Source organism: Apostichopus japonicus, chromosome 15, assembly GCF_037975245.1.
Source record: "Apostichopus japonicus isolate 1M-3 chromosome 15, ASM3797524v1, whole genome shotgun sequence".
Classification (NCBI taxonomy): Eukaryota; Metazoa; Echinodermata; class Holothuroidea; order Aspidochirotida; family Stichopodidae; genus Apostichopus; species Apostichopus japonicus.
Window position 1 is genome coordinate 7885327 of NC_092575.1, and position 15066 is coordinate 7900392.

Genomic DNA, 15066 nt, shown 5'->3' on the forward strand with positions numbered 1-15066 from the left:
GACCTTGCACTGACCCAATGACTGACACTGAGATGACCAAACTTCCACTCCCTCGATAAGCCCCTAACAATGATAATCCTAGTGTTACTAACAATTACAATCCTACGTGTTACACAGTGTTACTAACAATTACAATCCTACGTGTATACACAGTGTTACTAACAATTACAATCCTACATGTTCCACAGTGTTACTAACAATTACAATCCAACGGGTTACAGTGTTACTAACAATAACAATCCTACGTGTTACTAACAATTACAATTCAACATGTTACATAGTGTTACTAACACTTACAATCCTACGTGTTACACAGTGTTACTAACAATTTCAATCCAATGTATATGTGTTACACTTCATTGCAATCTTACGTGTTACACAGTGTTTCTAACAATAACAATCTACATGTATAAACAGTGTTACTAACAATTGCAATCCTACGTGTATAAACAGTGTTACTAACATCTACAATCCAACTTGTTACACAGTGTTACTAACAATTGCAATCCTAAGTGTATACACAGTGTTACTAACAATTGCAATCCTACATGTTACACAGTGTTACTGACAATTGCAATCCAATGTGTATAAACAGTGTTACTAACAATAACAATCCTACGTATATACACAGTTTTACGTTTCATTGCAATCCTACATGTTACACAGTGTTACTAACAATTGCAATCCAACGTGTATAAACAGTGTTACTAACAATTGCAATCCTACGTATATACACAGTTTTACGTTTCATTGCAATCCTACATGTTACACAGTGTTACTAACAATTGCAATCCTATGTGTATAAGCAGTGTAACTAACATTTGCAATCCTACGTATATACAGTGTTACATTTCATTGCAATCCTACACATATACACAGTGTTACGTTTCATTGATACGGTTTCTAACGAATTATCTCAGCCTATCACCAACAAAAATGGTAGCAAGAAAAAATGTATTTTCCCTCTCTCAAGTCAAGGACATTTGTATTAACCATGACCAAACAGAAAAAGACTTGCAGTTGAAAATTGATTTTATATTGCATAAGCTCGTTCAAAACCGACGTTTTTCCCCTGAATATAGGCTGACACGCAATTTTAAGTGGTTCCTCTTTTGATTTCCAAAGTGAAAAGACAGAATATTATGATACTCTTCTTCATTTAATAAAGTGACAAGGTACATATATGAAATGTGAGTTAGGCTCCACAAACAGTTCATTTAATAGAGTGACAATGTATGTAACTATGAAAGGTGAGCTAGTCTCCATAAATAATTTCTACCTGCAGTACTTAAGCTTTAATACTGGGTTTTTTTTGTGTTTTTTTTCATGGATTCTGGCGAATTCTTGATGATCTTATACCACAATTACATTACCATTCAGCTCATTAGCTTGGCTAGTCTTATTTCATAAAAAGAAGCAACGTACGTAGCAAATATTTGGGTCAATTTAGATTCACTGTTTGCGTGTGATTTGTACTATATGAGTTGTTAATGGCAATGAAAGGTCTATACGATTTGCAATGGAGTCAATAATTACTCGCTGCTTGTATTTCTTTGATGAAGAAAATTACAGGAGTTGATAAGTTTGATAAATTGAATCATTTCCATAGGTAAAAAGTTGGTATAAATTAATTTGACTGAAGGTAATAAAACCAGATTCACAATGCCTTATCAACTATTTCAAAATGAGTAATTTGACACATAGCCAGTTTGGGTAGGGAGAAACATTCACTGACATCGATTTGAGGTCACAAGAGTCTTGTTTATCCAATGAGCGCGACCTCTTGAGACAACCTACTGGTTCATTCCAGATTTATACCTGCTCTGATAATCTAAGACGACAAGAACTTGCCATTCGATATTTCTCGATCTGGCTACGACCCGCACTGCAGGAAAGCACAGCCAATTGATTTGTCTCGCAAATGTTATCCACAGGCCTTCCTATCCTATTTAATTTAGGCTTTATTACTCATTACGCTGGAATTCGTTTATATGTTTGTTAATACCATATTATCAATTCTCTGTCAAAATAAAAGGTTGTATTTGATTTTAGTGATAAACTTAATTAGCCTCGTTTGTTCTTGTTGCAGGCTACATCCAATCAAGAGACTCCACCATTCTGTGCTATTTCTACGTGTAGGCAATAGTTACACTCCAGCCATACTTAACATTTGTTGTGTCAAGAAATCCATCAAACTATAAACAAGGCAAATATTGCTCTAGTATGTCTGTGATTGGTGTGAGATGCTATATATGTGACCGACTAGTGTCATACGAATACACATTTTGCACCATCCTTCCTCCCCATACCCCACTCCCATACCCCATCATGACCCTTCCCCTACCCCACAATGATCCTTCCCCTACCCCACAATGATCCTTCCCCCACCCCACAATGATCCTTCCCCTACCCCACCATGACCCTTCCCCATACCCCACCATGACCCTTCCCCATACCCCACCATGACCCTATCCCTACCCCACCATGATCCTTCCCCTACCCCACCTTGATCCTTCCCAATACCCCACCGTGTCCCTTTTCCAAACCCCACCATGACCCTCCCCCATACCCCACCATGACCCTTCTCCTCCTACCCCACCATGACCCTTCCCCCAACCCCACCATGACCTTCACCCCACCCCACCTTGATCCTTCCCAATACCCCACCATGTCCCTTCCCCTACCCCACCATGACCCTTCCCTCTACCCCACCATGACCCTTCCCCACCGGCACACAAGGCAAATAAAGTATCATTTTAAGCCGCCACTTTGTGACGAAAGCAATGGGAACCCAGCTGATGCACCGTAAATCCCTTTCATCACAGAAAAGGCAAAAACTTATAATATGGGCTAGGTGTAGATAAATGCTAGGCACCTGTGTTGTTGGTCAATTTAAAATCTACTGACACCTTCCATGCATGATTGAAAGAAAATAAACCCATTCAAATAATTGCAGAACCACTCGCCTCATGAACCGGGACCAAAAGAAAAATTCCGCAAGGTAATTAAATTGTTCTTTGAATATCAAATAGCAATAATTAAAAGACTCACAAGGTCAAACAACGGCCTTGTTAGACGGCCAGATAAGAAGTCTGATAAATAATTCTGCAGTGGCTGATAACAAGAGCTGATTTCAGGATGACATTTTATCACGGTTTGAAAGTAATTTTTTGGCAACTGTATTCATCTGTTATCCTGATACTTTTTTTTTGCCATCTGTGCATTCTTCATTATTATTAATGATTGTTTTATAAACTATTAAAGTGACCAAAACCTTACCAAGGTTTGTTTCTTTTCATTTACATTTCTTTCATTACTAATATAAAAACTAGGTATCTCACTTGCCAAGCAAAACCATTTACCCCTTGAGACAGAAAGTGAAAAAAAAAAAACATTTTTAACAGAAATTAAAGTCCCATGGTGATCTTAGCTACCTTTAGCCAGCAACAACAAAAGAAAAAAAAAGAAGAAAAAAAAAGAAAAGAAAAGAGAACAGCCAAACAAAAGTGCATTTTTTGTTAAATGCTGCATTTGTTTCTCTAAATTTGTTTTCATATTTGATTGAGGGATATAGTGGTGTGTTAATGACAGAAAATGAATACTGCAAATTGTACAGGCGTGCAACTATGAAAACAAGAATATAATAGAGGGCGGTAGATAGTCAAAAAAGCACAAGGAAAGAAGCCAGCCACAAAATCCAACTTCACACCAACCAAATGGCATTACAGCACGTCAATTTCACGAGTGGGGGTATGTTTTACCTGATGGGCCAAAGTGGGGTCCACGCCCTCCTCGGCCACTTCCTCTGGAAGCCGAGCTCTGGTAGGCCGTCGGAAAGGGGAGAGCTCCGAATCCTAGGTCAGTAGTACACAGGAGAGTGGCATTAATTGAAAGTCTAAGATGCTACTACAGAATTTACTTCACCTCGTAATAACACGTAATCTCATGATGTCATGTATCAACTCATTTCATTATTTTTAAGTATATCCATCTGCAACATTAAGTGCCATAACATTACAGCCTGTTACACTTGTGTGCAGAGATTGGCCAAAAAGAGAAAACCGTCAGTTGATAATCAAATGAATATACTCCAACAAAGAGATTTCCTGTTATGTCATTCTGGAGAATCCTTCACTCCTGACCATGACCCATCCCCACCCCAATCCATCCCCACCCCAATCCAGGTTGAATGCATACATCATACCGAATGATATGATTTTGCCCGATACAAAACCATGGAGCTGAACAGCTAAAGTTGCAAGAAATCTGAAAGCTTTCTAAATTTGCAGACTCAATGACACCCGAAATGAAGAAGTTTATTTCATTAGACCTAACAGCTGCTACTGGCTGAGAAATGATACTTAAAATGGACATCGCCGAATTAGAAGAGATAGCTTTGAAGAGCCCAAACTTGTGCCTTTGAATATGCAGATGCTTAATAAGGAACCTTAATTAGGATGACAACAACAAGTTATGTAATAATCTAATACTGCTGAAGTGAAGATGAAATTTCCTTGGCAACTAAACAGCTTAAACTGCTTCTCCACAATTCGTCCAAGATGCTTTACTTATTACAAAAGAGCGAACCTATGCCGGAGAAGAAGAGAATGTGTTCTGGAGAGTCCACACGCACCTACAAACTTGCACCTTTTATCCATAACACCACCACCATCATCAGATATAACAAGGAATCACAGTAGCCACCAGAGCACTCAAGAACATACAGGATTCAAGCAATGAAAACCTACTTAAATAGTGAAATTCAACAATAAAAGACTAAGTCTCCAATCCACTCATTTTTTAGCATCTTGGAAACATCAAACCTAACCAGGGCAAGCAATAACTTTTGGCATGGTGATATGTTACCATGGCAACTTTGAAAGGCCATCAACTTTCTCTGATACTAAAGTTATCGATCCAGAAAGTAGAACATGGGGGAAAGGGAGAGACATTTGCTTGCCGTTGAAACACTTTCAAAGTAATTGCTACAATAATAGAAAGCTAGAGCATTATTGTAGGGCAGAGCAGACTCACTGTCACTTGGGAGGGTTCTGTGTTTAGGGGTAAATACCAAATGAGGTCGACATGGCCTCACTAATGACAGCTTAAGTCCTCAACCTACTGAAACTTTCAAAGGAAAACATTTACAGATAACATAAACAAATGCACCCATGCATCACCAACATATTTGCTCCCATCAAGAAAGATGAGCCTCCCAAATGAATGGAACCATCCAAGGCAATGAAGAATCGGTCCAATTTAGATCAAAATCGCCCCAGACGGGCCTCTTTTTCCAGCAGGCCCTTAGGAGGTGATATTCTCTAAAGCCTAAAAAAAGAAGAACTCAGCCAACATTTGTTTCTGATGTCAGATCACCAAGTGATAATGACAGTCCTACCAACAAAAGGCTTCCTGTCAACTCTTGTCAACGTGAGACATTTGTCTATTCCAAATTCCCTCTTAAGCCTTCACCAAAAATGTACACAAAGAAAATCAGCTATTGAGATCTTGTGGTTGCCATGGAGATTAATGCAAAATGTACACCATTAGTAGTAAGTGTGACCAGAACTCTGAATGCATCAAACCTGTTTAACTATAACTTCTAAGAAACAAAAGGTACTTGCATTCACTTTGACTTTAGTTGTATAAAAATGGGGGGAAAAAAATGTACATAAAGTGTGCTCTGTTTCAAGAGATATGGCTGCTTATGGAAGCATAAAGTAATATGACATTTTGTTGATAATTTTTATAGCCTCCAGGACATGATGGATCTTAAAAATTCTAAACAAATAATCTTAAGTATTTTCTAATAACCGAGAGTAATTGATGACTAATGAAAGAGGGCTCAGTTAAATGTTGACGAGCCACACGGCCATAAATAAGACCCATCTTCCTGTTCTGAACCGTTTATTGGGATTCTGCTAATATATCATTTTTCTTTTATTTACAACCTAATAAAAATACTGACATGTCAGCCAGCTCTTCACATTCATGACTTTAATTTTGGTTTATACTCTTGATTCTCTCAGCTGATTAGGAACAGACTTGCCAATGCGTAGCTGGATATCCTGCGCTTTTGTTTCAAAGTTTCTTGTGCAGTTGTTCTTTTACCAGTACAGCTTGTCTGAAGCAACATGTGAGATAACACTAGGCTGTCAACTACCTAACACACTACAGGACCAAGGCTTACTTACACTAAAGGAGTATAAGCCCCAACACACTGAAAGTTGCACTTGAGTTAATATTTGATGTGTGACAATTGGATCAAGCATGTGTAATCTTCATACATAACAGGATACCCTACGATCCAACTTTATACTTGCTCTGACTTAGCTATTTAATAACTGTTTAATCTAATAAAGAAAACCGTCATGTCCCGCAAATTGAAAGTGCGGTTTCTCTTGCATTTGCTATTTTGATCAACTTAAGTATTTAGACAGGTTCAATTTTCAGGTCTTTGGTATTTCTTTAACACCATCATGTATGATATCACCAGTAATATCAACAGATTGTAAGCAAGATGAATGCAAGAAATACCTATCAAAACTTGATTCCCACTTTCTTCAGATAATTCCATCATCTAAAATCAAGATTAAAAGTCAGCTGTTTATCAATAAAGCAGATAAAGATCAGTTGCTCTTGCATGACAGGAGAGGAAGGAGAAGAGAGAATAAAATTGTTGCAAACAAACCTGCCACATAGGGTGAAACTGGCGCACATGCATATGCTGCACCTCTGGGAAGTTGGTGAAAGCCAGCCTGATGAAATGGGCTTGGATTGACTGAAAGTGAAAAGAAATAGCATGTAAACATGTTTCAGAAGGTTAAATGGGAGTGGGGGGGTGGGGGTGGGGGTGTAAGAGATCTGAGAGGGAGAGAAAGGAGAGAGAGAGAAAATGACAATATCTGTTAATTTGTAATCCTTATTGACAAGAGCTAATGCTAGTCCGTCATGTGTGTATCATATTCTGTGACTTGCATACATTGAACCGTTGAATGTTAATGTCATTGTGCATGCGAGTACCGAAACTGGATCATTTTGATGCACTTTTTGTAGGGTATTCTGTGACTTGCATACATTGAACAGTTGAATGTAAATGTCATTGTGCATGCGAAAACAGAAACCTGAGCATTTTAAGCACTTTTTGTAGCAGAAACCCAGTGAAATTGGAAATATGAAAACTGGAATTCGTTTTAATCCTTATACAAGATATGCAACGTCTAACGACACAACCTGTATTAAGATTCAGAAATCCCACTAAAATTGGAGTTGAAAAATCTCTGAATTTGTTAAATTTTTTACCAAAAAAAACTGTGGCAATAAGGTATCTACTGCAAATACAATTGTTTACAATGACAATACCATTATATCTTAATATAAAGATGGAATAATTATTGAAAATTGGTTGATACTGAGTTACATTTCTAGAGAGAAAATCATTGTAAACAACAGAGAATATGTCATTACTGAACTCAGTAGAAAAGGGCTCCCATTTATTTTTTTTTTTGCAATATAACTGACTTTACGAGCTGTTGCCATGACTACTGTCTGGTACAGTTATGGACTATTGCTGACTTTTGCTTGCCATAAATTTTGATTTACCTCTCCCTCTCTAATCCTCCCTCCCTGGTTGTTATTCCCATTAAAACTCCCCCCCCCCCCTCATACACAATATTAGAGTCACCTCTTGCCCTACACAACCTGCAAGCATTTGCATCAAAAGCTTTCTTGAATATTTTTTGGTTCATCATCCTTGAAAAATACTCAGGCTTTTTATTTGAGGGATATAGTTTTAAAACTGTCATCAAGTTTCATAATGGCCTCTAAATTTGCCTCTAATAAAGCACCTTGGAGAAGAGACAACTTAGTAGTAGACAGACTAGTAGCAGGGAACCTCCCTCCGATTCCAGGCACAGCCAACAAAATGGACAAAACCATGACAAGGCCATCATTCTTCCTTGGGGAGAAACTTCCTAAATTGATAAGTACCTGTTTAAGACTCCTAATTTACGAGAATGGTTAGCAGGGAGTAAGATTTATGGCTGACAGTGACAGCTAATATGTTGGCAGATAAAAGTCAGGGCTACAAGAGGGCGAATTCTGGAAGGATGGGGAGTGACAAGGAGTTGCCTGGTGTGGAGAGAACCTTCCCCTTTGGGGTTTGCTGCAATTTAGAAGAAGATTTATAGCTCAGCTCTGGGACAGTCTTTGAGGATTTTGGCTATTTTCTGAGGTGTTGTTACAAGTGAACTGGTCATGGTGAATTCACACAGATATCAAACTTTATATCATTGGAACACTCCAGTCTCCATTTCACTCCTGTATTCCTTCAAACAGGTCTGGTTATTAGCAGATATTGACCATGTCCAGCAAAAAATGTCCCATTTTGACAAGTTGATGAGACGTTTTACAGATCTCTGATAAAAAGTCATCAGTAACACAAACCTGCTGTGAAGAAAAAAAACTTAGAGATGGCTGTATAATATCAAGTATATAATGGTCACTTACTGGACATACCTTTGAGACCCGGTTGGTCAATAAACAGAGGTGCAGGGTATGGAAAGCCTGTAAAAATATAAAATAAAAATGAGAAAAAAATTATGAAACAGAAGATGATCTTTAAGATGGAAGAGCAACTAGAATGCCAGAATGTAATGACAGTGTGTACTGTATAACTCAGTAATACAAATCAGATTTTACCACCCTGTCTAGTCAGAATCAATTATCCATCAAAGATAAGAATTCTTGGAAAAAATTCTTCCTGTGATCACTATTAACTCAATTTCATGGGTAATTCTGAAAGATTTGCTGAAAATCAGTACATTGGGTGTGGGTGAATTTCAAACATTTTTCCAATGCACTAAAATCCAATAATGATGCAAGCAATTTCAAGCAGTGAAAAAAACCCACAAACAAGCAAATTGGTGTGATATCATAGTTGTACAGTGCCAACAGAATGTTGACAGAATGTTAATCTTTCCACATTGGTGTTTTTGAGGGTGTGTAAGTTATCAATACCAAATTGACAGTAGTGTGGATTCATGGAACTGCATGCCAAACAAATATACTTAAAAAAATATGTGTGTGTGCATCTATGACATCACGCATGTTTGCTTCAAGTTCACCTTTTGTAACCAAACACATTTTAAAAAAAAATGCTACATATTTTGTCGAAAATGATACATAGAATTTTAAATGCAAATTTCATCAGGATGCTTACAAATATGTTTCTCTTTCATGGCAAAATATAAAACAATAAAAAAAACTTTTTTGACTGGAGTATACCTTTTAATCTTATATAAATTTGGTGAAATGTAGAGGGTGTAACTGCAACCGGATTTGGAGGAGTAATACTTTGGTCAGATTTTGTTGACTAAAAATCTCAAAGTTGCAATAAAATAAACTTCAGATCTAAGTACTCTCCAGTCGGAAAGGAAATATTACAATTTTCTTTTATAGCTGAACAAAGAAATGCTCATGAGATTTTCACTCTTATCTCAGTTTGACTTCAATTCAATTGTAATTGTAAACTTCCATTTTATTGGTCCTTAATTTTTGTCAAAAGTACTTAACTGAGAATATTAAGAAGTAGTGCAAACTAAATTTACCATTTATATCCAACCAACAAAGGACAAGCCACATATGATATTATTTAATGACCAGTGGTTACCACAAAAGGAATGAAATCCAGTACCCCCTATCAGGGACATTTAACCTTTATGTGGTGTGATAGTCACTGGAAACTGGTGACTTAATCAAATCCGACCTAAACCGCAAAGTCTTTACTCCGTAATCGATACCAAAGTTTTTCATTCCTGTTTAGGATTTGGCCTACATATATCACCGGGACACTGGTACTCTTCACCCCAAGGAAAGTGCACTCATGCTGGGTGAGGAGGCCAGAGTTACTATGCAACCTTATACCTTAAACAGAACTGGATACTGGCAGGATTGCCTGTAGTAAGAAGTTGCAGGTCACAGAAAAGAATATACTAATACACACCGTGCCGTTTAAACGACACTGTGGGACTCCCGTTGTGGATCTCGATACTAGAAAGACAATGGCTTAGTTTCATGTACAGAACTGACATGAAAAGGGACTTATGCTCATAGAATGAAGTTACCCACAAACTGTCAGTCATTCGACCAGCAAAGAGGAGACTTTGGTAAACAAGGGGTAAGCAACAAAAGGACGCACAACTACGGAGCTATACCATGATGGATACATCACAGCAAAGGAGCTTTACTCAGCTTTACTTTACTTTACTCAGTTTACTCAGCTTTGCCTTACTTTACTCAGGTTTACTCAGACTTTACTCAGCTTAACTCAGACTTTACTCAGCTTAACTCACACTTTACTCAGCTTTACTCAGACTTTATTCAGTATTGTAGACTGTGAAAAATATTTTTGGCATTTGACGAAAAAGTTTTCAATTCTGACCTAGGAATCACATAACTAGGAATCACATAACTAGGAATATCATGTTGGATTTCCTACGTTTATAATTTTCAGTCTCTTAGACCCTGATTGTAAACATGAAAAGTCATAATTAATCATAACAATAATAATACCTATTTACATAGCACATTCTATGGGCGATCTCAACGCGCTTTACAAGAAACGAAATGAGTACAAAAAATGCAGCATAGTAGAATAAAAACTTAAGATACACAAAAAGATTTAAAACATTAAGCTGGCTAATGATTCATGGTGGCAGTTCAAAGGTAAACACATTGAAATGGGTCACCATGGTGATTTGCTCATTATTAAGTTACCGTAGAAACTGCTACAAAGTCCCCTCATTAATGCCTTGGCTTTGGCATTCTGGTGGGGTTGCATTACTTCCTTTGGTTGCGCTTTCTTCGTCTCCACCTGCAGAAAAATGAGAACAAAGAACAATTGAAATATGGAATTGAATAATGGAATTGAATATGCCAAAGTCATACCAGGAGTTAGGATAAATAGCTTGTAGCAGCACTACAGTAATACTACCTCCATAACCATGGAAGTAGCAGCTTTGTCCATGTTCATATGAAATTATCAGGGCAGCTATTGTTTAAGTAGAAGAATTTTAGTTACGGCCAGTTGCTTTTAAAATTGCATTCATGAAGTTCATGTCTATTGTGTTATTGCTAGCTCTTTTTGTGTGATTCGCTATCATGCTGTAAGAGGCTTATCTCGCAGCTAGGCAACAACTAGGGAATGTAGTGGGACTTATAGACTGGGTAACATCAATCAACCAGCATTTAATGTGTGGTGATGAAATTCATGCAAATAATTACAACTTAATTCCCACAATACACATTTGTGATTTATCAAATCAATCAATACAGTATGTGAGGTTATAGCCTCTCATGCATTTGATTCTTACTTGATTGCACAGATGAACAATTCATTTCCATTGAGGATATTGTTTCCTTGCGGCTTGCATTAAATAATTGATTTAGTAAATAATACCACAACAGAAACCAGAGTGCCTTTCAGTTCAGACGGGTACGAACATATCCTGCTGTCAGTGTTTTACTAGTGATCTTGTAGGTCACTCTATGTAACAGTGAATGTAATTATGGACATTATGAATATGTTATGATATATATTATATATATAAATTATATATATATATATAGGCCTATATATGTAGGCCTATGTATATATATCCTTAATATATATATATATATACCTGTATATATATATAAATGTATACCTGAAACAGTGAAAAATGTTCCACCCTCAGCCTTTGTTTAGGCATGGGAAAATTAATTGAATCAAGTAACAATTAAAATGTAGAAAGACATATCTAATTAGCAGCTTCCTTCCCATCATCATGCAATACAACACATTCTGCCTTTCCTTAGCTTTCAGAAATATTAGTCAGCATCTTATGTCAAATCGGGTCACTGGGATTCTAGGAATATTAATATAATATGGAATTATTTTATACCTTAATAGGGGGGGGGGGCAAGGTGGGTAGGGAGGGCATTGTGACACATGATCCCTAACTTGACGAACATGTGGATTTAACTCACCATCTTATTGTTCACTTCATGAAAGTGATCTTCTGTTACTTTGTCCACTATGTCTTCACTTTCGAATACTATAAATCCAAATCCTGAAAGATACAACCAAAATAAACAAATATGTCAATTAACGACGGAATAAACGACATGATGAAATAACGACAACACTGTTTGAACAACCACTCATGTTACTTGCTGTAAATGCTGGATGCTCAAATCTATTGGAAAGAAAAGACCAATTTACCATAATGTGTAGGGAATTAATGTAATCAACACTTATGGACAATATGGCTTCATACATGCATTTAGTATAACATATATAGATAAGTACATCCACTTTATACTACTGGTGAGCAAACAGTTAAAATCAAAACCGGATTGTTGTACTGTACAAAAAGTATAACTATCATTTGTTTCCAACCGTTTCATGAACCAATATTTTCATGTTGAATGCACACACAAAAAAATATATATAAATATTTACTATAATTCAAACTCCTTTTTCAATATTTTAATGAGTATCCCATTGGTATTATTTAATATCTGTAACAGCTTTTACGTCCTCCTTCAACACATTCATAGTTATAACCATCCATGCTTTCTAATCATACATAGCTTCTATAGTCAGCATTTCAATATGCAGTGAATCGTAATATTGTTCCAACAAATGATCTCCTTATGTGTTAACCATATTTTACACAACTATTTGTAATAAGAGAATATGTTGCTTCTTTTTTTTCTTCCATTTTGTTTTTTGCATTAAAACATATATGACAGAACAGGTTGAGAGCTCATCGCAAACCCATCGCAAGCAATAAAATAAAATACTTAATCGTCATACTGTCCTGTATTATTTAAAGTTTGTTAATTTTTTTTATTTTTTGTTGCAGCTGTTTTAGAGATCTGGTAGTTTTCCATTTTTCTCAAAATGAAGCAGATCAATTATTTCAAAGATAAGTCCTTTGTCATTTTCGGAAACAGGGTTTAGTCTCACCACTACCTGCCAGGATACTTGTTTACTGTGAATGACGCAAGTGTCACTTGACCTCATCCAACACACACTACAGGTAAAAGGCTCTGATACTTCCTTCAGAATTATACTCTGACAGATTGTTGCTAGGCAACAAATGGGGTGAGAGCTGATTCAATATCAGAAAAAAGAAGGTTATTAAAAACCTAAAATGTGAATTTTTTTAAGGTAAGACCATAAACAGCATTTCGGAGACAAGTGGTAAATGATATAGGAGGATATTTAAGTATAAAAAAAACTGGACTAATTTAATAGCTTTCAAGAAAATGGGTCAACAAAATACAGCATTGCTGGATGAAAATGGATTTTACAAGGCAACCTTGTAAGTTGTAAGGCAATATCCACAGTAAAACATATAAAATTCATTCAGGGATATGGATTTAAAGTCAACCAATGAATTGTATAATCCTGAGGTTTGAACGAACGACTTACTTGAAATTACACTTACTCTGAAAGAGACATTTGTTGATTTTTTTTTTTGGTGGGGGGGTGGGTAAGGGGGGGATTCGCTGCAAGAAGCAGGCAAAGGAATGAACATGAGCTTTTCCGCAATTTTTTCGCAATTCTTTGTAGTGCAGGCAAATTGTTTGAAGTGAATCATTTACTGTACAAATGTAGGTAATACATTGACATGTGGATTCACATGAAACAAAATATAAATTTTGCTATTGCAATAACTGTCACCATCTTAGTTAGTCAGATTAGCTGCTAAGGTTAATCAAATTCTTGCTGTATCAAAAATTATATTTTCTTTCACTTAACTCATGTTTTATAAATAGAGATCATACAGTATATGACTTAAAATATGACGAAAGATATGAGAAAAATAAAAACAGAGCATTGGTTGTGGATAGACAGGTAACGGAAGAATCTAATACAGAATATATTGAAGTGTAACCATGGTTACATATTGTATTTGAACACACAACTACAGTAGAAAGGCAAAGAACCACCTGAGGCTTATCTATTGTGCCAAACCTTTATGTTCATGGTTAATAACATACTTTCCTTCCTCCCAGCACAATGGGAATTAAACTACACTATTAAACATAATAGTCCCATAACTAATAACTGCATAGTTATAAACCTTTAGTTAAGCTTAATAGTTTTAATAGCTTCACAGTTCTAATTAATAGCCTCATACAGGTTTTAATAGCCTCATAGTTTTAATAGGCTCTTACCTCTAAAAAAGTGAAGAGTCTCAAATTGATAGTTAACTACACTACGACAGCCTCATATCATCTTGTTTAACAATTAACCAAACAAAATTGTGCACATTTTCACATCTGCCAGTCTTTATATAAGCTGACAATGATAAGAGATTATGGTTTTACCTGAGCAGAACTATACAGTCAATACTAATGGATAATACTGTAGGACTGGCTGGTTAGTGTCCGAAAAGAACTGGTAATTGCATTCCTTAGCAACGTAAATAGTTCTGGCTGATCCAAGTAAGATGAATCGACCACCAATCACACACCAGTCATAACCTAGCTACCAGAGGATATGCAACGCATGCATAACTATAGAGGATGGCAACGCATGCATAACTATATGTCACTCTCTTATTTTAGAGCAACCAGTTGTAGGAACTATTGCCTCTATTAAAGTCCATTAGCCATCGCAGGTATGAGAGAAATGAGGTGGTAAACAGACAGAGATATGATCACCTCACGGCCTTGGATTCAAGAAATGGGCTCCATAAAGGCATATTCATCTTAGGTAGACATTTCGTGTTGCCATAGTTACTTGACGTCACACAGTGGTTCTTTCTGTCCATACCCTTCATTATATTAACATGTACCATTGACATTCTCTTTATTGAAGAATTACTGCAATTTACTGAAAATATAGGTTGTTGTGAAGGTCAAATATATAGGTTACTGCAGGTATAATGTGTGGCAGGAAGATATTAAACAATGTCTGAATACAATGGGTGAATTACACACACACACACACACACAAACTAGATGATGTTGTCATGGTGGATGCATTGATGATTCCATCAATCAATCAAT

General features: G+C 36.5%; 1 protein-coding gene across 4 annotated transcripts in view; it reads right to left on the reverse strand.

Annotated features, from left to right (window-relative positions):
- The window catches only part of LOC139980704 (RNA-binding protein Musashi homolog 2-like), a 180012-nt gene that overhangs the window by 14107 nt on the left and 150839 nt on the right, over positions 1 to 15066 (reverse strand). The window contains exons 8-12 of one of the 4 annotated variants that reach the window (XM_071992556.1): positions 12028 to 12110; positions 10777 to 10873; positions 8518 to 8565; positions 6692 to 6781; positions 3762 to 3854 (exon numbers count right to left, since the gene is read on the reverse strand). In XM_071992556.1, coding sequence (XP_071848657.1) covers positions 3762 to 3854; positions 6692 to 6781; positions 8518 to 8565; positions 10777 to 10873; positions 12028 to 12110 — 411 coding nt within the window. Of the gene's footprint in view, positions 1 to 3761; positions 3855 to 6691; positions 6782 to 8508; positions 8566 to 10776; positions 10874 to 12027; positions 12111 to 15066 lie in introns of all 4 variants that reach the window. The other 3 variants (XM_071992555.1, XM_071992558.1, XM_071992557.1) reach the window with 3 other exon arrangements.